General features: G+C 31.9%; 2 protein-coding genes across 2 annotated transcripts; both read right to left on the bottom strand.

Moving 5' to 3' along the window:
- Nucleotides 1–147: 147 nt before the first annotated feature.
- On the bottom strand, nt 148–12,971 carry LOC134236303 (beta-secretase 1-like). The gene is made up of 8 exons (XM_062718484.1): nt 12,946–12,971; nt 12,271–12,298; nt 10,973–11,039; nt 5,184–5,347; nt 4,957–5,041; nt 4,435–4,581; nt 1,376–1,814; nt 148–256 (listed from the first exon to the last, which is right to left on the bottom strand). The coding sequence occupies exons 1-7, from the start codon at nt 12,969–12,971 to the stop codon at nt 1,585–1,587; spliced, it is 747 nt and encodes a 248-aa protein (XP_062574468.1). The 3' UTR covers nt 148–256; nt 1,376–1,584.
- On the bottom strand, nt 12,188–27,722 carry LOC134236292 (beta-secretase 1-like). Its single transcript, XM_062718474.1, has 6 exons — nt 27,639–27,722; nt 27,144–27,236; nt 19,007–19,165; nt 18,773–18,857; nt 18,297–18,443; nt 12,188–13,369 (listed from the first exon to the last, which is right to left on the bottom strand). Exons 1-6 carry the CDS (start codon nt 27,720–27,722, stop codon nt 13,209–13,211), a joined length of 729 nt encoding a protein of 242 aa, XP_062574458.1. The 3' UTR covers nt 12,188–13,208.
- Nucleotides 27,723–27,724: the final 2 nt, after the last annotated feature.

The following is a 27,724-nucleotide window of genomic DNA, read 5'->3' as shown; positions in this document are numbered from 1 at the left end:
ACGTCAAATCTTAGTAAAGACAATCTTTTAGTATATATTATTAAGCAGTAATTTTTAACACCAGGCATTACATATTCAAACATACCAGTTCCACAGACATCAACATGGATATAATAAATCTTAAAAAGTGCTCCAATAAAATATATCTAGTCAAACTATATTTTTTTTAAATTAAACAACCATATTATGCCTTATACAATAGCCTACATGAATTGAAATTTTGATTACAGTGTCAAGTATCTACAAATATGAAGATCTGAAGTTGTAAATCAATTTAATTATTTAGGATTATTATTTAACTATAATGGTAAATTCTTATCTACACAGAAGCACTGTGCAACACAAGGTAACAAGGCATTGTTTAGTATTGATAGTAAGATGAAAGATTTAAATTTCAATGTTGAGACTCAGATCAATGTTTTTGATACCTATGTTAAAAGTGTGTTATGCTATGGAGCTGAAATTTGGGGTTTTCACAAAGGTCCAGATGTTGAAAGAGTACATATTAATTTTTGTAAAAGAATACTTGGTGTAAGAAAAAATACCTGTAATAGTGCTGTTTATTATGAGTTAGGTAGAATACCACTAGATATATACAGAAAGCGCAGAATATTAAAATATTGGTTAAAATTAAGAAAAAGTAATAATTGTATTTTGAGTGCATGTTATCAAGATATGGTAGAGAATAAAGATCCCTGGGTTACGAGTATAAAAAATGAAATGTACACTCTAGGTTTAGCTGACTTGTTCCATAGTAATCAAAAAGATAGCATTTTATTAGACATAACATACAATAGAATGTGTGACGTTTTTAAACAGAAGGCTATATCTGATAAATGTAAGTCACCAAAATGTATGTTATATAAGCATTTAGTTGATTATTTTTGTTTACAAGGTTATTTAAAGAAACCTATCCATGTAAAATATAGAAAAGCAATTTCATGTCTCAGACTTTCAGCACATAATTTAAAGATTGAAACTGGAAGATACGAGAACTTAATAAGGAGTGATAGGAAATGTGTTCTGTGTAATTTAAATGATATTGAAGACGAATTTCATTTTTTATTCATTTGTCCAGTTTTTCAAGATTTAAGAAACAAGTTCATCAAACATTACTACTCCCGAAGACCAAGTGTCTTCAAGTTAATACAATTATTCTGTAGTACAAATACCAAAGATGTAAATCAGTTAGGGAAATATATATATCATGCTAATAAATTACGAATGGAATGTTTAAATCAATTAACTATATAATGAAATGTATGTATTACTAGCTGGTAAGTTTATAACATGTTATTGTACTATGTATGTAATTGATAAATACAATGTTGTACTTATGATGCTTATGGGATGTACGTCCCACGGAATAAAGAACTACGAATTTCTATACAGACCTTAAAGATGGCATGGACATACTCATGATTAACACAGAGAATAATAATAACTTTTAACTAAAATTAAAGTAAACACTTCCCACTAGAATTCTGAAAGTAATTATTCAACAGTCAAAGAATATCTAGTAATAATCTACCATAGATAAATTTAACCCCGATCACTAGTAGACACTACCACATCAAAAATCATCTAAGAATCATGCATAAAGTTTGGTTCGTCAATTAAGTCATTGGAGTCTCCATCAGAATTCTGTCTCTTCATTTTCTCGTAACACTTTGATGTCCGCCATTGATACTGAATAAAGAGAATAAACAAAGGCAGAATACAGGCTCCACAGATCCCCGCTAATACGTACGCCACAATCACCAGGGTTTGGTTGGACTTCTCTGGTTTGGCATAGGCACAGTTTTCAATTGAACCTGGAATAAGAGTAGCAACATTTATATACAAAAAGAATGTTATATACTGACACGCAAAAGAAACGCAACAAGCAGTAATCTACAATTTTTTTTTTAATTTTATGATTTTCAAAAGCGAATAAAGTAAGGCTTAACTCACTTTTCAGAACATCAAAGATTTGATAAAAATGTTAAAATCAAGATCTGAGCGTAGGAATTATTCTTTGGCATTTTTAAATGCCCGTTTTTCAGATGATTAGGTCGAATTTTCTCTAACTAAGAGCAGTGTAGCCGTCCTTAGACTTCAGGTACAAGGACTGTCCTTAATGCATATGATACGTAAGACCCTGTTGAGGCGTAATATAGTGAAATTTTACATCAGCAACTCTCCATCACCTTTACATTGAAATTTTCCAGCTAGAGCAATGGAAATGCGTACATAAGCCAATTTCAAGTAGCCTTAGCATTGTTACGGAAAACGAAAGGAGTGTTTATTTTTTGAAATATTGCTGCATTACTTATGATGAACAGTAAAAAACCCTTAAAACTCCATAATATTGCCAAATGTTTTGTTAAACATGCAATTTTTTATTTCTGTTAAGCAAACTCAAACTTGACTTCCTGTTATGGTATGGAAATTGTTCAACCTTTAAATTACCGATGTTTACCAAATTGAAGATATTCATAATCTTATGAGGCCGGAATTAAAAATATCTTTGTTTCCCCTAACCCGATCCTAAATTCTCAAGTTGGGTCGGTCGGTAGGTAAACAATTTTATTTTCTGATAGCAGCTTTGAAAATACATTCTAAAATTTAATGGAAAGTCCAAACTATTTGGAAAGAGTATGTAAAAAATATTTAAATGAACCAAACCGAACCATGCTATAAACAATGTCATAGTCACAAAGTTTAACCCGTAAATAAAGGCATAAAAAGGACATCTGAAATATATTTATCAGGATGAATATGCAGACATATTTACAATAACTCCTATGATTCCATAATGGCATATAGTAAACATAGGAACATATAGATGAATTGGTAATTAGATCAAAACTCAAATTAAATAAAATGCAGTGAAATTGAATGATGTGTTCACTAGGTGGACCCCTCATCTGCTCATGAGGCTGGCCTTTCCATGTATTCAACAAACAGATTTGTTTGGTCGTTGTTTACCGTCCCTTTCGAAAATTTATTTACTCACATGGAGACGCCAAGACACCTCTGAAATGCTCTGAATTAGTCATTGTAAATTTTATTTTCAAACTGTTTTAAGAGTGAAGAATTCTAGTTAGCTAAAGGCATAAGATTGAAACGTCGCCGTTGTTTTATGAAGAACTAATTCTTTTAATTAATCGCGCGCTTCTGGGCGCCATTTTATTTCCAAATGCTTGAAAATCACAGTAGAACTATTTTGCCGTTCTGTTTAAAACTGATTTTGATGAAACTGTATTTTATAAAACTTGGTTGACAATAAAAAAAAATTAGGAATCATCCTATTTAAAAAATCTTTTCAGTCGGCGGGATTTCATTGGGTCGGTCGCGTTAGGGGAAACAAAGGTATTTTTTATTTTGGCCTGATACAAAATTCTTTACTTTACATAATTATTTCCCCCAAAAGTAGGGTGTTGCGTTTCTTTTGGGTGTCAGTATATTATGTAAAACCAGAATTTTATCTAAAACACTACACACTGGGTAAGAAGGCCTAGAACACTGTCCAGTCAGAGCTAACCCTGCTAACATACTAAAGGATCAACAAAATGATGGCTTTTGTATATGTGATCATGATAGCTCAGTACTGTTATGACAGAACAAATTTTACATAATGTAGGAAATATTTTACATGTGACCGAGAAACTTCATATAAGACAGCTCTGATAAAAATAGATCAGTGTAGCCTCCTGATACTTCTTTGATTGATATATCTAACTTTGGCAAAATTCTTGGTCAGCATCAATTATGCGCACGCTTTTAAACCTTAAACAACAAAATAGGCTTAGACCCTTTTTTGGCTCCTAATTTTGTGTGATGATAAGAATAATACAAAAGTTTATCAATGAAAACCTGTTTTCACCCCTGCCACAAAATGAGTATTGATTCTTAGCTGTGGGATTCACAGGAAGGTAAAAAAATGTATCAATTTCTCATTTCTTTGCAAATTTTCATCAATTTTACTGCACATTTTGTTTTTTGAAAATATAAAGCAAACTTTGCCTATCTACCAAATTTATATATTTCATACACTAGCATCAGATGTATCTTGTGTATAGACTCTCAGATTGGCAAGCTTGTGCTTTATGTTTCCCCAAGTGAAAATTATTTCAAATTTGATGAAATTCCAACAGCATTGAGGAAATGTTGGCTAAATGTCACACTTCTGCGCCCTTTTGTGACCTCCGTGTAAGCTTTGAATCAAAATTAGTACTGGATTTAAAACAATCATCAATTTTTAACTTCTTAAAAGATTTATCTTGTCCTTTAACAACTCACTGACATTTTTTTCCTCAGTCTGATAACTTTTTATTCATATCATACCCAAACTATACATTTTTCCAAGAACTGTGAATGGACAGACACTTAAGTTTACAAATAAGGTCTAGAACCATAGTGTTGACCAGAGATGAAGTCTTGTATACTGACCTGAAAATTTGTGAGGCCCAGACACATGTGACTTGTTGTACATCTGGGCCACTGCAGGACATGTTGTATCTGAAAACCCAATTCTGTTGTTCTGTCGATCAAAAATCACGTAAAACCCCTCCATTATCACGGCTCCAATCACTGTGCCTGTTTTATAAGAGATATTTTTGTTATTTATCAGTTATAACATTTTGTTTTGATTTTTTAGCAAGAGGTTATTGGGTCTTAATGGTCATTTTACATTTATTTTTTTTTCCCCAATAAACTGAGTTAGAGTCTGTGGTCAATCCAGGAGCCATGGTTTTTTTTTTAAAAACAATTTACTTGTATTTCATCAAAAACTTATCAATGTGATAAAGCATTTCCTCTTCATTGACGAATAAAAGGCTGTTTCGGTACTGTTTTAAGCAAGGATTTTTACTCAAATGTCATCCTCTTAGATATGGTTGCTGAATTCAATCATGCATAGAAAATAAATCATTCCATGTATCTTATATTTGTATTTTTTATGCCACGTTATACCTGATGTGGAGTTTGCAATACCAAGCTTGAAACATATTTCATCTGGGTTGTTGTCATCTTTTTTACCAACAGATTTAATGTATTGCTGAAAATGAACAAAAGAACAAAATTAGATGAATAAAAGAAAGAAAAATACCTAGGATACTTTAGCAACTTATTTCTCTTATAGTCTGTACAATGTTGTAAAAAATTCTTTTCACTAAATCATACTTTGTACAAATTTATACCTGTGGAGCTACAATGATTTTGAAAGACTGTTGATCATTCTCAGCAAACTCTAAGGCTACAAATGGAAATATGTTGTAAGGAATGGCTCCATCTTTGTAGCACAAATCTATGTCACCATTCCAAAAACCAAGACTCAATGGTGGAGCATTGGGTGATTTCTGCAATATATAAACAAAATTCAAATAATAACTGTGTCATAAAACTTTCATTTGTTTTCTTATCCTGACCAGGGGTTCTTGGGAAATTTTTAAGATACCACCCTTTCTATATTCATTTCCCCCCTTTAAATGGGGAACAACCTTTCATTTGATCAAACTTAACATATGCATCAGAAGTAAATTGAAAGGGGACTAAACCAACAAAAAAGGTAAGCATTAATTTTCAATGCCAATATTATATCTATCTTTGCAAAAAAAAGGGGGGATGGAGGTTAGGCCTTTGAGTTCCAACTCCTTAATGCTAAAAGCCAATTCACATAGTAAAGATATAAGTTTTATTGAAAGTGCCATAGCCCAGTGGTGCCAAAGATGGGGGGGTGGGGAAGTGTAAAAAGTTTAGGACAACATTAGTCAATGGTCAATTTTCCATCAGAGTTACTTGTGCTTTCGGCTTAATGGGTCAGTCTTAATGTAATTTTTTTTTCAGGGAACATAAATTTGGTATTGGTGCTTTTCCTTTTTCAAAATAAACCGTTAATTGCTATTTGCAATGTATGAATAAAGACCAGTTATCTAAATATACAGGTTAAAGATAACACTGATCATCTAGCTGATTTCTTTTTTATCAGATGATAACATTTTGTTTTATGATAAAGCCACGCCACCCTTAATATCCTGTCTGTTTGAGTTTTACCATAAATCACCAAAATGCACTGGATTAGAGGAACCTTTTTGGTCCTGCTATGCACATCTTTGAAAGCAGAGTGTTTGTTGTTCCATGGACAAACCAATGCTTCCTTGGCATCTAATGGACATTCTGATCCCGATGTGAACAAAAAACTTTTAAATCTGGAGACAGTTTTAATTTCAATATTGCAGGATCAGAAACAACAAGCTCAACAAATTCAGCAATTAAATGGAGAGATACAGATGCTGAAGCAATGGAATCGGACAGCCCAAATAAAGATAACAAGCCTAGAGGACTCACTTCTACAAGTGCAAAGTGAAAACAAAATCTTGAAAGAAAGACTAGACAACTTGAATTCTTCATCCACTTCATCAGCACATGATGTCTGTTTGAATGAAAAACTGAATGATCTGAACTCAACATCAACATTTTTGCTTCAAGAAAACATAGTTTTGAAAGATCAGATTCAGATTCTGAACTCTACTTCCATGCTTATGCAAAAAAATTTAACAACATCAGAAGACTTAAGAAGGCTGGAGAACATCCTAACATTTGAAATTGAGCAGACTGTCAGAGTCAGTGAACAGGAAATAATGAAGATTATATCCGCCACAGTCACAGACCTGGAACTCAGAGACCGATACTTATCACTTTCTCTGTTGGATGTACACAATCAAACAGCTGGATTATCGTCTTCTCTTTCTAAATTGGATGCACGGCAAAACCAAATAAAGAGTGAGATCCAAATGCTGACAAATTCCCAACAAAACGACATTACCAAACTTAATAATACCATTATTCATCTTAAAAATCGTATGTATACTCTTCACTCTTTCTTCTCTTCTGCTCAAAAAGAAGAAATACAATGAAACTTGCTTAAAACAAAGTTTCAGGGATAGATGCTTTGGTTTGTTATAAGCGTAATTCATCATATCCATTAAGTTTACAATATACATAGTATCTTAAGTCAAAGGGATAAAAAAAAATCACTTTGCTGTAAGTGTCTATTCATTATAAATGTGTCTGTTATAAGCCTGGTGTTTCACTGGAGTTATAACTAATCTTATAATAGAAAGTTTCACTAGTAGCCTTATTTGACTATATGAAATTCTGAAAAATAAATCATTCACATATCCAAAATTTCTTTTTGCAAAGCCAGTTTTTGTATGTTTTTTTAAAAAATACTTTGAAAAGAGGATATACAGACTTTTAACATGTAATGCTAAAACTGTTGAACTGTTACTAAGGTACAGATAACATTTTTAATTTTTTTTTGGGGGGGGGGGGGGGGGTTAAGGGAATTTTGATTCTTTAAGGTAAGCACTTCCACATTTTATAGTTTTCCAAGACTTTTAAAATTTAAGAACATTGCAATATCACATAGCCTGTTTAGAAAAACGACATATGTGCACTCTCATAAGGAGTTTATGTTTTTAAAATGAATACATAACCTTTCTGCTTTGAACAGCATTAAAGATTAAAATGAGCATAGGGGCATAATACCCACTGAATCCAGGCAAATCAAATGGACCCTGTCTCATTCAAAAGACTGATTTTTTCCTACTAAAAATTAAGTTAAAAAGCAATTTGAATTCTTAGATCTAAATATGGAATAAGTCGACAATCTAGCTCAACATCAAACAATGTATTTCATAAAGAATGACTGCACTTAAGGACGTTATTTGGAACCTTTTCGGTTACCCATTTTAAGCTTAACATTACAATATATCGCTAAATTAATCTATGATCAATGTGCAAGCATATGCTTCTGATATCTATTACTAGACTTTTCGTCATACATATTTCAATAATTACATACAACGCTATTGAAAAGAACATGTTTAAGCCATAAATTCCGGAAAATTGAACTGGACCGCTTTCGATTTTAAGGTCGCAGCAAAGGGGCGGAGACATTTAAATCGCATGGAAATGGATCATAAGCACATGGTTTTTCCGTATTTGATTTACATTATATATAAAAAAGGCAGAGGGGAGGGTTTTTTGTTCATTGTGTACAAAAAATAAATGATTTATAACCTTGCATATAATTTCATTAATTTGTATCCACGTAGGTAGATAAAGTAAGTAAGTAAAGAGCAGAACATCAAGAGAAAATACAAAAAATTCATAAAAATAAACACAATTGTGATAGATATATGTATGCATTTTGTACGCATAGGTTGGTAGTGTCTGTTTTAAGAATTATTGTTAGATGAAAATGCCACTGAAATACATTTTTATTTTCTGAACATAATGAACTGTCTTCGCAAAAATGAAAAATAATTTACAACCTGTCTATAGGATAAGCTGAAATGTGTACACACAGTAAATCCATATATGACCATGCCATTTGATTATTGGCAGAGTTAATTTTCAAAAAAAGTTTTGATCGGTATTCAGTTTACAAAGGACAATGCATTAAAAAATGAATTTCGGCTTCTACATTATCAAGCACTGCATAATATTCTCTATCTAACGTTCTTTTAAAATGAGAATGCTTAAAATCTCACTGTTCATGTATTATTTGCTGTCAAGCAGCGAATTAACTAAATCTTAAAATAATTAATATTATGTGTTCGTACCTACAGTGTATTTAAAAAAAAAAGACATTTTCACTTTATCTTAATCATCTTGAATAAAAATTGTGGACTTATTAGTAAGGTAAAAATAAAATAAAAAGTTTAGTTTTTTTTTTTGGTATGACTGTGGACTCCTACCCTGACCTAAAACTGGATGGACTCCCGTTTACAAAATTTCTGGATCCGCCACTGCTAAATGTACTGCATGTAATCAGCAAAATAATACCTTTTTCCTTTAAAGTATCCCAAACAAAAACACTATAGTAAAAGAATTCAACGTAAAATGTAAAACACTGATAAAATGTACGCAAGGATCTTCAATATTGTTGAAGATGGAAGTACATGTAGATATAAAACGAATTTTCCAACGAATGACACAATGAAAGCGTGTCGAACACTTGAATGTCACGTGAGAAAAGTGATTATATTATCAAAAGGGTCACATGGGCTGACACTCGTTTTAGTTAAAATACAAATTCTGTGCAAATGAGAAAAATGGCCAAGTTGCGGCTCGATGTAAACAATGTCGTTGAAAACTGGTATGCATATGAATAAGAATTAAAATGAAACAAAACTGTTAGACCATAGTTTCAATAGCTAGTGTCGCTTGGCATTATTTAATACTTTCATGTAATATAATATACCAAAACCTGCTCTTAAGATATTGTTTAATAGATATTAAACATAAATTTAATGAATTTTGGAATTTTATTTTGCGCAAAACATCGGGATCCAACTCTCATAGCTTAAGTGCAGTAGATATTTAGCCACTTTTTTCTTTAAATGCCCAGTTGAAAGGCTACAGGACCCTGCTTCAAAACAGGACAATTATGCCCTGCATTTGGACAGGCCATTTTACTTTAAAGTCTCTGTGCATAAAATGATAGTTCTCAATCGTTTTAAACATTAATGTCACCATAAATTAATTAATGTGTACGTACATTTACATGTTTCTGCATAAAAGATAGATTTTACACTTTTGCATGAGTACATGTATAAAAATAAACTTAAAAATAAAACAACACAAAACAAGAGATGTTTGTAAAACACTTATGCCCCCCTCCCCTCTAATTGGAATTTTTCCAAGTCCAAGGGGCATACATGTACCTCTGTCAAAAATGGTGCGATCGTACCCAATACAGAACTTGATCTAGATATTCATCTGATATTTCATTTCAGTATGTACAACGGTTGCAAAGTAATTGGAATTTTTCTAAGTCCAAGGGGCATAACTCTGTCAAAAATGGTGCGATCGTACCCATAACAGATCTTGACCTAGATATTCATGTGATATATCTATACCAAATTTCATTTCAGTATGTACAACAGTTGTGAAGAAAATGAACGGAAACTAAGTGAACCGACAGACAGCAGCAAAGCAATATGCTCTTCCTTCTTCGAAGGAAGGCATAATAATTGCAATGCCATTAATAAATGATATTTTTATCTGCAACATCCGCCAATAAACTTTGTAGGTACATGTACCTATAACTGCATAAAGTATACACAGCATTTTCTGTTATGTTATTTCAATATTAAAATTGGAACTGCATTTTATATTCTGTTGTATTTTTTAGGTGTTCAATACAATGTAGCTTTCACAGCCGGAATTGGATCTGGTGATGGTCATGTGTTTTCTGGTGGACAAACAGTTAAATTCCCAACAGTCATTTACCAGGTGGGAGGGGGATACAACCCTACAACAGGGGTGTTTACCGCCCCAAAGGCTGGGCTCTATCTTATATTCTGTACTAACGTGGCAGATTATCATGGACCCTTCAGTACAGTAATAATGATTAATGGATCAGTTAAGGCTGGAGTCATGGCTCATGTTAATGGATCTATTATGTATATCCACCAGTCAGCCTCAAACCTTGTTGTCCACCAGTTACAGGTGGGGGACAGAGTCTGGATACAAGTAGACAATGGTAATCATCTGTACTCACATTATCCAGAAACAACTTTTTCTGTCATCATGATCAATGGATCAGATTAATACTACCTTGTTATTGATGAATTTCACTGTTCTATAAATTTGAACAAAATTTTCACACATATTTTATGCAAAGAAGAAAAATCTTACTCAAGTCAATAATTACAGAAAACTAATGATCTATGAAGGAACACTCACTTGACAGTATAATGAATATTTATTTTATTATCAATATTCATCAGTTTAAGACATTTCATTATATGCAGTACATTGTAATTTAATCAGAATGGTGCCATGATTTTCATATGATATGTTTAGAAGTTGCTATGATTGTAACTCAATCTGACATATAAATGATATTGATGTATGTCTGTTGTCCTTTTAGTTTAAATTTTCTTTCCACGTATGATATATTACCTAGACATACTGTCATAGGTTTTGATGTGTTTGATTACTGATGCATTCACATTCACAGGAAACCTTAGATCTGTGGTTTTCTATATATACCTGGGAAATTTTACGGAAATCAACAAGTACAAATTCATATCATTTTTAAAATAAAAACAATAACTTTTGAAGATGGATGGATATAATAAACATTAATTGTAATAAACATTAACATCGTTTTTAATATCAAATAGCATGAGTTCATAAGAAAAGGGAAAACTTAAATTGTTAAAATAGATAAAAAATGTTTAACAATATTCTTTCTAGCCATAATATTGAGAGCAGTACAGTAATTTTTTGAGTTTTTGATTAGAAATATTAACTTTTATAATAAAAATTAGTCTTGATCAATTTTAATTATACCGTATTTTAAATTATTTACATAACATATGAAATTTGACTGAAAGGGTATACGTTTTGCAGAAGGTCTGTCGCTTTGAACAGTTAATATTGTCTACAGAGTTGTTTTGTTTGCCCAATCATAATATGGAGCACATATAAACGGTAACCAATTGACAGGGGATGCTTACTCCTCCATCTCACCTGAACCTATCTATGTTTTCATTTGTATGTGTAGGCACTGCTCATAACTTGTATTGTTTAAATGGATTTTTTCACTGTTCGTAATCTTCACATTTCATTTCATCAAGTTGTCTTGCGATGCAATTATACACTCATTGAAAGTATCAATTGCATTTTTAAATTTAGCAACTTTTACACAACACAAAAATCAAAATGCTGTTGATGGAGTAGCAATTTATTTAACTTTAGTCAGTAGAAAGAAATCTACAAGTTAAAAAAATTACACCAAAACAATCTAGAGTCATTTAGAATTCAAATGAGACAAATTATGTTTATGGCATACAAATAATAAAATATATAATATCAAATAGTATAATGAACATGTGTGACATTTTTTGCAAGTAATTATGTAATCCATTGATGAAGCAACACATCCATTGATGAAGCAACACCAATTATACAGTCATATTATCCATTTAAAATTCTCCATAATATGCCCCTCTATCTGTTATCTAACAAATCCTTATAATATAGAAATAAACCAATACTAAAATATCACAATGAAAAATATTTCAGTATTTAGCAGATGTACACCGAGTATTAAAAATAATTTGGAACAATATATATCAAAGAGCAGAGTTTGGAAACTCCTCTTTGCTTCATAATGCATTATATGTTTTAGCTCGGCTACAGTACCAGTTTACACCACTCTAATTCTAAATCCTTTGAGCCCCAAACAATGTCCTGCTTTACTCATACACAAACAATGCTTAGTATCTGTAGCTGCCTATAAAAAAATAATTAACTTCCATAAATATGCTCTACATTTTTAACAATAAAGAGAATAAAAATGTTTGATGACAAATATGGATGCATGCACATAAACATAATAACAATGACATCAGCAGTTTAATCTGAAATCAAATATAAAAAAAAAACAACATAAAATGTCTTGATAGATAAACAAACCATTAAAAACTTTTTAACATGGCTAGTAGATATACTGGGTAACAGTTTGTAAACTTCATTTATAATAGAGTTAACAGGGAAATCAAGTAGATGAGTCGACATTAAATATTCATTTATTACAACTTTTCATGATTCAGAGCATATACAACCATTGTTAATATGAATCTTTCACCAGATTGAACAAATTTATTTTGTATCAAAACTAAGTAAGTCTTAGTAAAGATTATAGAGTTACTAAAATCAAACAATAATCTTTAAAATCAGGCATTACGTATTCAAACATTTCTGTTCCACATACAAAAAAATGAATATAATAAATTGTTAGTGCCCCATTGAAATATATTTAGTCAAACTAATAGTATATGAACAAAACAGCCATATTATGCCTTGTGCGTTAGCCTACATGAATTTTTTTTTATTATAGCATCAGACATCTACAAATAGGATCTAAATTTCTATACATACCTTGAAGATGGCATGGATATACACATGATTAATACAGAATATTGTAGTAACTTTTTAAATAAAATTAAGCAAAACACTTCCCACTACAATTCTAAAAATAATTATTCACCTGTAAAAAGAATATCTAGTTATTTTCTACCACAGACAAATTTAACCCCCATCACTAGAAGAAGCTATCATGACAAAATCATCTAATTAAGAATCGTGCATAATGTTTGGTTCATCAATTAAATCATTAGAATCTCCATCAGAATTCTGTCTCTTCATTTTGTCGTAACACTTTGACTCCGCCATTGATACTGAATAAAGAGAATAAACAAAGGCAGAATACAGGCTCCACAGATCCCCGCTAATACGTACGCCACGGTGACCAGGGTTTGGTTGGATTTCTCTGGTTTGGCATAGGCACAGTTTTCAACCGAACCTGGAATAAGAATAGCCCCATCTATATACAAAAAGAATGTTATATTATGTAAAACCAGTATTTTATCTAAAACACTGCACACTGGATAAGATGGCCTAGAACACTGTCCAGTCAGAGCAAACCCTGCTAACAGACTAAAGGATCAACAAAAGGGTGGCTTTTGTATGTGATCATGATAGCTCAGCTTTGACAGAACAAAGAACTATATGCGGTATATTGCATATCTTTGCCCCCACAAAAGTCAAATTTTGAAAAATTCTTGATATGTGCTGAATTTTATATATATACCGGTATATCTAATAATTCTTCAGTTTTGTTCTCTGAAATTAGTTATAATATGTATTCATTATTAAATAATGTTATTCCAAACATTTATTTAAAAGTTAACTGATAAAATATTTTGGATTTAAAAGAAATATATTGTTTTTCTAATTAGAACGTCTTTCTTAGCATTTATGAAAAGGGGAATAACTCTATTTTCTTTTTCAACTTGGAAAAATAGAAAATTGAGTTATTTCCCTTTTCAATATGTCAATAAAATTGATCAATGCGGCCGTTTTTGAACTGATGCGGCGGTGCCTGAGAAACTATTGATTAATTTTTTTTTTTTGCCTAAAATATACATTTTTCTGTACAAATCATTGAAATTTTAAATTTAAGTCATTTTCATGATGTCATTTCAAACATATGACGTCATTGCTAATGAAAATATTCAGTGTTTTGAAGTCGGCATATATTGCCCTGTTAAAGAACAAAATTAAATATTTCTCCGTCAAAGTTTGATTTTGGGGGGCAAATATTGGTTATTAACGAATAAAGTTCTTTTACATAATGTAGGAAATGTTTTTCATGTGACTGAAAAACTTCATATAAGACATAGCTCTGATTAAAATTGATCAGTGTAGCCTCCTGATACTTCTTTGAATGCTTACTTAGCAAATTTCTTGGTCAGCACCAATATTTAAAAACATTAATTAACATGTGTACGCCTTAAAACCTTAAACAACAAAATAGGCTAAGACCCCCTTTGGCTCCTGTTTTGGTGTGTTGATTAGATTAACAGGTTGGGGGAAACGTAAATTCCGCTATAATAGTGGTATTTCACTATTATAGTGAAATTACGCTGTATTTCCAGTCATGGATATCCTCAATTTCACCCGAAACCATGCAAGGCGTTTGAACCGTACGTCATGGTGGGTATTACGATGAACAAAAACTGTCATGCTTGCATGTTTTGAATTTTAATAAATTTTCTACCGTTGCGTTTGAAAATGCGAGCACTCTTTTTTTAACGGAAGTTGCATTTTTAACATAGCAACCGATGATTGCGAGGATATATAAGCCTGTTTGAATCTCACTTTTTGCTCATTAATGTGCACAAATTAATGTTTGTTACAATTGTCAACTTAAACTGGAAAGGGTTTATTGAATTAAACAAGAAAAAAAAATAATTTCTGTCTGCATGGTTACGGGTATGGAGGCCCGTTATGGTAAACGGAAAGACCCATTATAGCAAACATGAAAAAAGAGTGCATTGATAAACTCGATATCTTTTCTCTTAACAAAATCAATTCATAATAAATAATCCAAAAATTACATATAAACGATCCCAGAAAATATATCTAATTTTCAATATCGGCTGGTTAATTGTTTATTTCAGAAAAAAAGACTCAATTTATTTCGGTGTCGGTAACATTTAACAAGAGTGTCTGTAACCTTATTTTAACACATGTTCAAATAATTATAATTCAACAATCTTTTTAACACAAATGTATCTTATTTAACATTTTATGGTTATGCACTTAGGCAAAAATGATTTAACTTTAAAATCTGAGAGAAATAGCTATGTCTTTTTTTGTTATTTAAAAAATATTCATATCTAATTATATTCATATGAAATGAAAGTATATAGCAAAAATCACACTAAAAGTATTAATTTTTCAGACTTTTAGATTTATGCCATTGTATTATTGTTTAAACTACAAGAAAACTTCAAATAACAAATCAACACTGCTCAGCATAAGAAGTGTCTAAAATATCTTCGACTCAATTTATATTTTCCACAATTAAGAATTGATGTAAAACATCAAATTAGCCGCAAATAATTTAGCATTTGAAAAAAGTACTTTCACAATTCTGAAAGCATATCCATGCAATGGAAGTGCAAGATATTCAAAGCTGAAGTAGAATCTTGAAAAGCGTATATTTTCATTTACAATCAATTCTTTTATCAAAGACTTCATAGGCGTCAGAACCAGAGGGTGCTAGGGGAGCTTACCCCCCCTCCCACATTTTTGCAAGGATAGACATTTTCTTTGTATTGAAAATTGGGGTTTATCTTTTTTGTTGGTTTAACCCCCCCCCCCTCCCCCACTTTCAATTAGCCACCCTTTCAATTTGCTTCAGACTCCTATGGACTTTATTACATCGATGAATATATATCTGATGAGCAAATGCATTAAAATCCGTACTTATTTAAAAAAAAAATATTTGTATTGCTTTGAAGACAGTCTGAAATAAAAATGACCGAACCACGTGCACCCTGGATCTTGATCATGCACGTGATAATTCCTATGTTTTCTGCAAAATAGGCTATGCTGCAAGGCACTGTGCAAAATGTGGAAACGAAATTATTCTTGTATCGTTGGCAGCATTCGCAGCTAAAACATATTCAAAACAATTTTTACGAGTTGAAGAGTTTTTGATTTTTTATTAACCATGCACTTTTTGCACCACGTCATTATGATTCGACCGAAAAATCAAATTTCCTTTTATATATATATGTAATACCTTTTGTAAACTCTTGTTACGAGTATATAGTAAAAAATTATCAAATAACTTGATGACAAATGACAATGAAATCGAAACATTATAACAATAATATTTTAAATTTTACTGATGATTTTCTACATGTTATCAATGAAGAATTATTATACTGAACTTTTACAAAAATAACTTCTCATTTCCCATGTTCACTATTTAACAACCATGTACAAAAAGATCGGCTGCAGCAGCGGTCGATAATAATGGGTCTTTCCGTTTACCATAACGAGCCTCCAACCCGTAACCATGCAGACAGAAATAATCTTTTTCTTGTTTAATTCAATAAACCCTTTCCAGTTTAAGTTGACAATTGTAACAAACATTAATTTGTGCACATTAATGAGGAATACGTGAGATTCAAACAGGTTTATATATCCCCGCAATCATCGGTTGCTATGTTAAAAATACAACTTCCGTTAAAAAAAAGAGTGCTCGCATTTTCAAACGCAACGATAGAAAATTTATTAAAATTCAAAACATGCAAGCATGACAGTTTTTGTTCCTTGTAATACCCACCATGACGTGCGGTTCAAACACCTAGCATGGTATCGGGTGAAATTGAGGGTATCCATGACTGGAAATATAGCGTAATTTCACTATAATAGTGAAATACCACTATTATAGCGGAATTTACGTTTCCCCCCAACCTGATTAATACAAGTGTTTATCAATAAAAACCTCTTTTCACCCCTGCCACAAAATGAGTATTGGTTCTTATAGTTATGGGATTCACATGAAGGTAAAAAAATACCGGTACACCAATTTCTCATTTTTATGCAAATTTTCATCAATTTTACTATACATTTTGTTTTTTTTAAATATAGAGCAAAGTTTGCCATCTACCAAATTATTTATTTCATACACTAGCATCAGATATATCTTGTGTATAAAGTCTTAGATTGGCAAGATTGTGCTTTTTGTTTCCCGAAGTGAAAATTATTTCAAATTTGATGAAATTCCAACAGCATTGAGGAAATGCGGGTAAATGTCACACTTCTGCGCCCTTTTGTAACCTTTGTGTAAGCTTTGACTTAAAATAAGTACTGGTTTTAAAACAATCATCAATTTAAGTTTTTAACTACAAATAACACAGATTTAAACTAGCTGTGGTCTTATTTTACATCAAATAAGGGCCGGCTAGATTCAACTGTACCTTGTCCTTTAACACAATTTACTGACATTTAATTTTTCCTCAGGATGATAACTTTTCAGAGCTCCAGATAATTTTTTACCCCAAAGTGTATTTACTCCCTGATTTTCAAATCAATGCAGATTTTGATTTTCAGCAAAATGATTGAAGAGTATTTTGTTTATAAAATAAATGTTTTGACCTTTATTTTGAGCTTGTAATCGAAGTATGAGTTTTTGAAGAGGAGAAAAACTTCAAAGGCCAGTTCCTGCATTTATTTTGTAAATACCAACAAGACTTTTTGCTAAGATCAGGAAGAATTCTTTTTTGACAAGGAAGTTTATACACTAGGTCAAGGTACACTGTACCACAGGGTCAGAGACACATACAACTTTTCCTTCATTTAAGATATCGTTTCAAGAGTAAACTGAAAGAATCTTCGATAACATGGCAAGTTGAGAGAGATGAAAAATTAGCTATGAACCCATAATAAAAAAAAAGTTATGCCTTGTGCATAGTCTTCCTACATAGAAATTGATTTTTATCCAAATCTGCGATTCTTCCTCCCGAAATGGAGATCGTCGTCTTCATTACTAGAATATTCCTGGTCACTAAAAGGCTTTTAAATCTGTACTTCGTTTTGAGAAAAAAAAAAACAGAGTTAACCTCAATTCGAATAATTAAGTAAGTCGTACCTGTATTCTTCAACTTGTACGCAGTACTTTCGTGGTGTAATGCGTATCTATGATTGCTAATGTGTAATTGTTTGCTCTATTTTAAATTTTCAATGCGTATTTGGTAAAATTTAATGTGTAATTCTGCAAATAAGCACCTTATCTGGAGCTCTGCTTTTTACTCAAATCATACCCAAACTTTACATTTTCCAAGTATTGTGAATGGACAGACACTTTACAAATTTAGACTTAGGTTTAGAACCATCTAGTGTTGACCAGAGATGAAGTCTTGCATACTGACCTGAAAATTTGTGAGGACCAGACACATGTGATTTGTTATACATCTGGGCCACTGCAGGACATGTTGTGTCGGAAAACCCAATTCTTTTGTTTTGTCGATCAAAGACCACATAAAACCCCTCCATTATCACTGCTCCTATCACTGTGCCTTTGTTATAAAGAGATATTTTTGTTATTTATCAGTAACAACATTTTCTGTTGATTTTGTAGCAAGAGGCTATTGGGTCTTTATGATAATTTTACACAATTTTTCACTAATTTTTTTTTTCAATAAACTTTCGAGTTAGAGTCTGTGGTTTATCCAGGAGACATGGTTTTAAAACATCAATCTACTGGTATTTCATCAAAAAGTTACCAATGTGATAAAACATTTACTCTTCATTGACTAGTAAAAGACTAGTTCGATATTGTTTTAAGGATTTTTACTTAAATGTCATCCTCTTGATATAGGATTAGATATTTATACGCCATTTATACCTGATGTGGAGTTTGCAATACCAAGCTTGAAACATATTTCATCTGGGTTGTTGTCATCTTTTTTCCCAACAGATTTAATGTACTGCTGAAAATGGACAGACGAATACAATAAATAGATGAATATAAAAGAAAGAAAAATAACTAGGATAATTTAATATCTAATATCTCACATAGTGTGTATAAATGTTGTTCAAAAATTCTTTTCACTGAATCATGCCCTGTACAAATTTATACCTGTGGAGCTACAATGATTTTGAAAGACTGTTGTTCATTCTCGGCAAACTCTAAGGCTACAAATGGAAATATGTTGAAAGGAATAGCTCCATCTTTGTAGCATAAGTCTATGCCTCCATTCCAAAAACCAAGACTGAGCGGGGGAGCATTGGGAGATTTCTACAATACATAAACAAATTGTTCAAATAGTTAAAAGACGCATTGTAGTGTGTATTAAGCATTCTTTACAAAATCCCTTTTCATTTACTTCAATGGAATTTACAATTTTGATAGAGGGATCAATGTTCATTATAATAATGTCAACAGCTCCATCCTACTCAAGGGGGCTACAAATTTTAGTGAAATTTATCAAACTTGAATTCCCACTATTGACTACCTCAGGAAACTGTCATTTGTTTTCTTACCCTGATCAGTGGTTCTTGGGAATTTTTTAAGATACCCGTCCTTTTTTATATTCATTTTCCCCTTTAAATGGGGCACAGCCTTTCATTTGATCAAACTGCAAAGGCATCCAAATAAAGAGGCCATGGGCCACATCACTCACCTGAACACTGAAGATTGGAAAAAAGCAGATATCAGTTTATTATTGAAAAGTTTAAAGTTAACCCAAAAGTGGTCCCAAACAATCCTTAAAGGGAAAAGGGTATGATTTGAACAAACTTGAATCTACACTACCTGAGGATGCTTCCATATAAATATGATCATTCTGACATTCATATCTTTGCTATTTTTGAGAAGATTTTAAAAGAATTTCCCTGTATATTTTTATGTAAAACTTTGATCTGCCATTGTGCCCCTGCTCTTCCCCTGGGGGTCATGAATTGAGTAACCTGAATCTACAATACCTAAGGATGCTTCCCTATAATGTTTCATCTTTCATGCCTTGGCTATTCTTGAGAAGAAGATTTTTAAAGAATTTCCCTATACTGTATACAGGGTTATATTCGCCCCGTGTTATTTTCGTACTTTCGTATTTGGAAACAAGTTTGCCCCGTTTTAAATTCGCCCAGAAAGATTTTTGTTTAAGATATAATACTGTTTACTTTGAATGCGCCTGTTTTAAATTTGCCCACTTCCAACGAGGGCAAAAGGGGCGAAAATTTCCCTGTATACAGTATATTTCTATGTAAAACTTTGATCGTCCATTATGGCCCTACCCTACCTCCGGGGGGGAGAGGGGGTTCATGATTTGAACAAACTTAAATCTACACTACCTGAGGATGCTTCCCTATAAGTTTCATCTTTCCTGGCACAGTGGTTCTTGAGAGGAAGATTTATAAAATTTACTATTTCTGAATTATCTCCCCTTGAATAAGGGCATGGCCTTTCATTGAACAAACTTTAATTCCCTTCACCCAGGAACACTTTGTGCAAAGTTTGGTTGAAATTGGCCCAGTGGTTCTTGTTGAGAAGATGGAAATGTGAAAAGTTAACAATGATGACAGACAACGGACAAATTTTGATCAGAAAACTCATTTTAGCCTTCGGCTCAAGTGAGCTAATAAATTGAATGGGGGGTAATCAACAAAAAAGGTAAGCCTCAATTTTCAATGCCCATATTACGTCTATCTTTGCAACAACAAAAATAAAGGGGGGCACTAGGCCCTCTTGTTCCAACACTTAAAAATGTTAAATGCTTATAAATCCAATTTACATTAGTAAAGATACTAAGCTTTTAGTTTTATTGAAAGTACCATAGCCCAGTGGTTCTGGGGATGGGGAGAGAATTGTGAAAAGTTTATGACAACATCAGTCAATGGTCAATTTTCAATCAGAAGTGCTCACTTGTGCCTTTAGCTTAATGGGTTAGTCTTAAATGTTATCTGTATTTTTTCAATGACCATTCTTTTTGGTATTGGTGCTTTTCTTTTTCATTTTTATTTAACAATTGCTGTTTGAAATGCATGAATAACAATCAGTTATTCAAATATACATTCAGGTTAAAGATAACAGTGATCATATAGCTGATTTCTTTTTTATCAGATGATAACATTTTGGTTTATGATAAAGCCACGCCACCTCTAATATCCTGTCTGTTTGAGTTTTACCACTAATCCCCAACATGCACTGGATTATAAGCACCTTTATGGTACTTCTGTGTACATTTTTGAAAGCAGAGAGTTTGTTGTTCCATGGACAAACCAATGGTACCTTTGCATCAAATGGACATTCCGATTCTGATGTGTACAAACAACTTCTAAATCTGGAGACAGTTTTAATTTCAATAATGAGGGATCAGAAACAACAAGCTCAAAAGCAAACCTTTTTAGAGGGAGAGATTCAATCCCTGAGGCAATGGAATCAAACAGCCCAAAAGAAGATATCATTGTTAGAAAGTGAAAACAAAAACTTGAAAGAAAGACTAGAAAACATGAATTCTTCATCCACTTTATCAAAACAAAACTTGAAAACATCAGAAGGATTAAGAATCCAGCAATTTGAACAACAGCAAAGGTTATTAAATGGAGAGATAAAGATGTTGAAGCAATGGAATCGGACAGCACAAATGAAAATAATAATCCTAGAGGACTCACTTATAGATGTACAAAGTGAAAACAAAATCTTGAAAGAAAGACTAGACAACTTGAATACTTCATCCACGTCATCACATCAGGATGTCTGCTTGAATGAAAAACTGAATGATCTGAACTCAACATCAACATTTTTGCTTCAAGAAAACATAGTTTTGAAAGATCAGATTCAGATTCTTAACTCTACTTCCATGCTTATGCAAAAAAATTTAACAACATCAGAAGACTTAAAAAGGCTGGAGAACATCCTAACATTTGAAATTGAGCAGACAGTCAGATTCAGAGAACAGGAAATAATGAAGAATATATCCGCCACAGTCACAGACCTGGAACTAAGAGACCGATATCTATCACTTTCTTTGTTGGATGTACACAGCAACATAACAATCCTTGAGCACTCTCTTTCCAAGCTCAAGCAACAACAGAAGACAAACGAAGAGCAACAGAATATGACAATACAACATTTATCACTTTCTCTGATAGATGTACACAATAACACAGCAGGACTGTCATCTTCTCTTTCTAGTCTGGATGCGCAACAGAAACAGATGAAAAGTGAAATCCGAACAGTAACCAATTCACAGCAAAATGATATTACCAAACTTAATGATACAATTATCCATCTTAAAAATCGTACGTATATTTTTATTTTTTCTTTCAGTTCTGTTAAAAAAGAACAAAAACTTTAAAAACTTAGGAGTGAAATTGTTAAGAGACATTTGAATTCTGGGGGGAAAATCATATGTAATTTACTTTATATAACAACCAGGCTTGCAATGAATGTTTTCATTCTAAATTGAATTCCATCATATTTTACATTCAGAAAAAAGTAAAAGGGGAGTGCACCCCAAACCCTCTATTTTTATATCCTGAGTATAATGTTCATCTGAGTGGAAGTTTTAGTAACCGTGTCAACATGGTTTATCGAAATCTCAAAAACTGATACACAGAAATATTTATCTTATTGCACTCTACCTGTGTAGAGTTATATTGAAATCCAACAAAAACTGTATGAGACACAGACAGACTGACGGACAACGATCTTACTATAGCATAAGCTCTTCTGTTCTTCGAAAAGTAAACTAAAAACAAGTCTTAATCAATGCGCATAAAATCAAAGACCTATATAAATGAAAGATATTCAAAGAATGGTTGAAGTTAAGAGTCCTGGGGCCCGTTTTACAAAAGAACTTACGACTAAGACCAAAAACTTCAGAATATTGTAAAATTTTGCAAAATTAATAGTTCTCTTTTAAATTGTCTGTGTAAAATATCTTACCACATTCCTTTTAAAATGTTTAAAATAATTTTCGATATAATATTAATTAAAAAGTTATATGAATAATTATACTTGGTCTTAAGTGGTAAGTCCTTTTGTAAAACGGGCCCCTGAATAATAGAGGCCTAAAATTAAAGTTCTATTAAATGCATGTATATTTCTTTCCTGAAGGACGTTCGATCCTGAGTTTTTGAGTCGATTAATGTCATGTCCTTTATTTATAAAATTCTGCATCATTTCTAAATTCAAACATTGAATCTGAATTCTACAGTGCAAATTGAACTACGTGTATATTAAATAAAAAACCACGATTAAATTCCATTCAAGTTGAATTAAACTAAGGACTATATTTTGTGGCGGAAGGTTTTTTTTAGACAAAAATCATGTTTTTCCCTTTTGAACTATAACAGTACTCTTTATATTGGATTCTTATTTTTCCATGCTGGTTGCACACAAAGCTGTTTTTGCAGTAAAATGTGACATGCTGGTTCTGAAATATCTATTAAATTATTTCTAATGAATTCTATCAACAAAGTGTGACAAATATAGTTAAAATATTCTGAAAACCAAGGAAAAAATTGAGCCAAATTTAACATAAAATTGACACTTTTTTAGTAATATCTGAAAATTAACATCATATACCCCCACTTTTGATGTTCTTTTCTAAATATTCAAGGTAACTTTGACCTATTTGCTTAAATTCAGAAAAAGTTTAAGACTTTAAAATAATTTTCTTGTTTATTAAATTTTCAATGCCAGAAAAATCACAATATATTAGTGTAGAAAGGTCAAATAATTAAATATGCAAAGTGATTTTAAATTTTTTCTTAGTTACAATTTTAAAGTGTCTTATTTTAAACAGACTTAGAGTTCATTTTGTTTCTTGCTTTAATTGGATAAAATTATTGCAGGGAAAACGTCGAAGGTGTAATTTTTAATTAAGACACAAATTTCAGTGCAAAAAGGTCATATTAAAAGTACTGTAGTGCAAAAAGAAGCATATTGACCCCTATTTTTTGATTTGAATTTTAATTAAGCTATGTATTTAGAAACTTAAAATATACTCGGCAAAAAAAATTTTAAGACTATAAATATCAGGATTGAAAGTCGTTAATATAAATCATCAACACTTAACTGTTTGTTCATGCTATGGATATGAATTAAAAAAACTCTTTTCTACAGGAAAACCAAATAAATATCAAAAGCATAAGGTTTTCTAGGATCAGACTTTTTTCATCTTCTTAATGCTTAGTCTGCAATATAGGTATGTTTTTCTGCTGTTCTTAAGAAATCTGTAGTTGTATCTTGAATAAAATAATACATTTATATTAACAGAAAACGGGCTGACAAACATGTACTGCTCAAACCTAATTTTACAAAAAAACATGTTTAAAACTAGGGATGTTAATTTTACTCGGACAGCTTAGTCGAATAGTCGGATGCTTTAGTCGAACGATAGTCGAATATTCATTAAATCTTTTTTCATATCATCTTCACTGTTTGTCTTACAATATTTAACCTACGCTATCACCATTATACAACGAATTTCTGAATTGTAAACATGGATGTAGTACAATAAAAACTGTACATCAATATGTATCTAATGTATCTAATTTCAAAATTAAAATATTAGCTGCACGTTTTATCTAAATGCAGGATATCAAACGCTTGTATTTGTCCTTTATTTACATAACAGTAGTACATGTACCCCATAATTGAAGCCAATTTCTACATGTCCGTCAATGATCTTTGACAGGTAAACAATTAAAGCGTGTCTCTTATAAAAACATAAAATTAATATCAGAAAAAGAAAACACTGTTTAATTACTCTCATAACTGACCCCAATTTACATAATTATATTTTGTAGATATGTTTGCCGAAAATACATCGACGTACAAATAATTTCCTTTGAACAGTTATACAATACCCTTAATTTTTACATATGAAAATATTGATCTGTAAATAAAAGAAATGGGCATATATAAGTTTATTGCCTTGAATTCAATATTACTTTGATGAAACACATTTTTTACGAATAACCGTCTTAAGAAATTTTAGTCGATAGTCGGTATGATCTAACGATAGTCGAGTACTCGAATATTTGTTGACATCCCTATTTAAACAAACTTCTTCTTTCTGTTATTATGACTGTGTTAACCTTGTTTTGTTTTCGATTGACCTGTTGAATGATATAATTCATCATGTAGAGTCGAACTGCAAGTGTACTGGTGAAAGCAATTACACATTATTCTTAACATGACTCCAATCTTAATCATGCATGTTTGAATGGTCGGTCTGAATTTAGAAAACTAAATGATATATTTTTGCATGACTTCACTATATATTTATAAGGTAACTGATTGCATCAGTTATACACATTGCTTTTCCTGTTATATATAATTTCAATACCAAATCAATATGACTTGAATAGAATTGCAAATTACTGTCTTTTGTACTTTTTTAGGTGTTCAATCCAATGTAGCTTTTACAGCTGGAATTATAGGAGAAGGTGGCAGACATACATATACAGGTACAGTTAAATTCCCAAAAGTCATTTACCAGGTGGGAGGAGGATACAACCCTACAACAGGCGTGTTTACCGCCCCAAAGGCTGGGCTCTATCTTATATTCTGTACTAATGTGGCAGCAGAACGTGAGTCCTTCTGGACAAAAATAATTATTAATGGTTCAGTTAAGGCTGGAGTCATGGCTTATAATGATGGATTTGTTGATGTCCACCCGTCAGCCTCCAACCTTGTTGTACACCAGTTACAGACGGGGGACAGGGTCTGGATACAAGTAGAAAGTGGTAGTCATCTGTACTCAGCTTATCCAGATACAACCTTTTCTGTCATCATGATCACTGGATCAGATTAATACTACATGTACCAGTGACTGTATCATGATTGCAGTCTCTCAGTGCCCTATATAAGTATTTTATAATTTCTTTACACTTATTTTGTAAACAGAAAAAAAATTCCAAGTCAAATACACAATAAGCAAGAAAACTAATGAAAAAGAACATTAACTCAAGCCATGAAATGTGATGCTTGTAATATTACTTGAAATGGGCAAATAACATATATTTCATTATGATCTGATATGATTACATAGTATTATAACTGATATGATTATATAGTATTACTGTTTCTGTAGTTGCAAATTAATTGACTTGAATTAAGGTTATTTTGTTTACACTTTTCAATGTTGCCCTTCATGATATTTATAAATACTTTAAAAGAAGAAACTTTGGTGCATACATATTTTAACGCAAATGCAAGGGGGAATGCATTTTCGCAAATAAATTTTAGCGATTGCTCTTGTCATTAAAATATATAAATGTGATAATTTTTCCTTTGATCCATGCCCATATTTGATTTTGTGGTCACTCAAACACAATAGCATTAATCTATCCAACTTTTAAAAATACACAGGTAAATATTTTTTTACTTTTTAATGATGTTGCAATCACATGGACAAATGGCACAATGTCAATTTTAGACTTTTTCTAATTAAATAAAACACATTTTATTCATCTTAAAACCATGTATGGAAAGTTACTTGGATCACTGGTAATCATAATCTCCCCTCTACATCAATGGTTATTTTGCCAATGTTTTGTGTTTTTTAGTGAAACCAGTTTTTAAAATTTGATAATGATCACAAAAAGATGCTTATTACACAAAACACGTGCTGCAAAGTACAGATTTATTGTTTTTAAGCTTCGTCACGGAACATTGGTTTTCATCGGTGATGTTGAATTTTCTTTCTACAGTTGCTGAGAAGACTCATTTGTTGTAATAGTGTGAAAATATCATACCATTCTATAAAGTACTTTTTAAATAAATGCATTTATTAAAGTGAACACTTAGAAGTTTTGTTAAGTGTATATGAATTTACTGTATAAAAAATTATGATTAAGATCTCTCTAAAAGAAGGAAAAGGCCCAATAATTTTTTTATTACAAGATTAAGTTACCTCTTTACAATCTAGATTGATGCTGTCTCCATCTATTTAAGGAATAACTGTCTTATTTTTCGATTTCATGAAGTGATCAATCGATTGGCTTGCGTGATAAATTGCAAAAACGCCGATTGATCATCTTCATGAAATTGAAAAATTTGACAGTTATTCCTTATATTTATATGCTTTGATTCCGCCAATCCACATGCTCCAAGCACTGCTTCTGTCTAGCTGTTTGTCCCGCCCTGCACGTGTTTTTTTTTTTTTTTGGAACCGCGCCAAAACATTGATGGGGAAATAAAGTACATTTACAATTGGTAATTTTATCTCGGACAAAGACATTGGAAATGTAAATATTTTCACATCAACCATGACCACCTTATAGTACCATGGTTTGTGTATGTTTGTGTAGTATACAGGGCCATTGTGAAGGGTGGGATCCACTCCTCCAAACGTCTGCAAAAAAAATAATCACTTTTAAATAAAAGCACATGAATACTTTATAGGGGTATATACTAATTTGTGAGCACAAACAGTAATCATCAAAGGAAGAAACTTTTCTTAAACTCTATGGACCACTACTTTGAATTTTTTTTTTGGAGGGGGGCAATGTTGGTGGGGAAGAAAAACTGTGCTGGTTCATTGGGGCGTTATTTCATGGATGACTTGTATATTCGGAAGATTGTATTGAATAAATACATGTACATTAACAGAATAAATCGTTCATGGGAATGTAAATTCTTGGAGAAGGGTAATCGAAAAAATCCATGAACATTGGTTCCCCATGAACAACGATGATACCACAGTTTTTATAATATGATTTATACTTTTCAGCAAAAAGTTGCAGTGTTTACTTACAATGGTTCCTCCCAATTCAACATCTTGGTCAATATGTTGTTCAAACTTCTTTTTAAAAAAAAAATACGTAAATCGAGGCCCCATGA

The sequence above is a fragment of the Saccostrea cucullata genome, unplaced genomic scaffold (genome assembly GCF_032062105.1).
Source record: "Saccostrea cucullata isolate Sc308-1 unplaced genomic scaffold, CSIRO_AGI_Scuc_v1 ctg1409, whole genome shotgun sequence".
Classification (NCBI taxonomy): domain Eukaryota; kingdom Metazoa; phylum Mollusca; class Bivalvia; order Ostreida; family Ostreidae; genus Saccostrea; species Saccostrea cuccullata.
This window is presented reverse-complemented; position numbering and strand designations above follow the sequence as displayed.

What these genes read in the sequence shown, in the direction of transcription:
- LOC134236303 (XM_062718484.1), bottom strand. Translation starts at nt 12,971, where the DNA reads ATGTGTATATCCATGCCATCTTCAAG. An exon ending in CAAACACATCAAAACCTATG is followed by an intron (nt 5,348 to 10,972) that starts ACAGTATGTCTA and finishes TTGTTTATATAT; the next exon opens with TGCAGAAATCACCCAATGCT. An exon ending in AAATCATTGTAGCTCCACAG is followed by an intron (nt 5,042 to 5,183) that starts GTATAAATTTGT and finishes GTTCATTTTCAG; the next exon opens with CAATACATTAAATCTGTTGG.
- LOC134236292 (XM_062718474.1), bottom strand. Translation starts at nt 27,722, where the DNA reads ATGGGGCCTCGATTTACGTATTTTTTTTTTAAAAAGAAGTTTGAACAA. An exon ending in TTGAATTGGGAGGAACCATT is followed by an intron (nt 27,237 to 27,638) that starts GTAAGTAAACAC and finishes TTTTTTTTGCAG; the next exon opens with ACGTTTGGAGGAGTGGATCC. An exon ending in TATTGCAAACTCCACATCAG is followed by an intron (nt 18,444 to 18,772) that starts GTATAAATGGCG and finishes TTTATAACAAAG; the next exon opens with GCACAGTGATAGGAGCAGTG.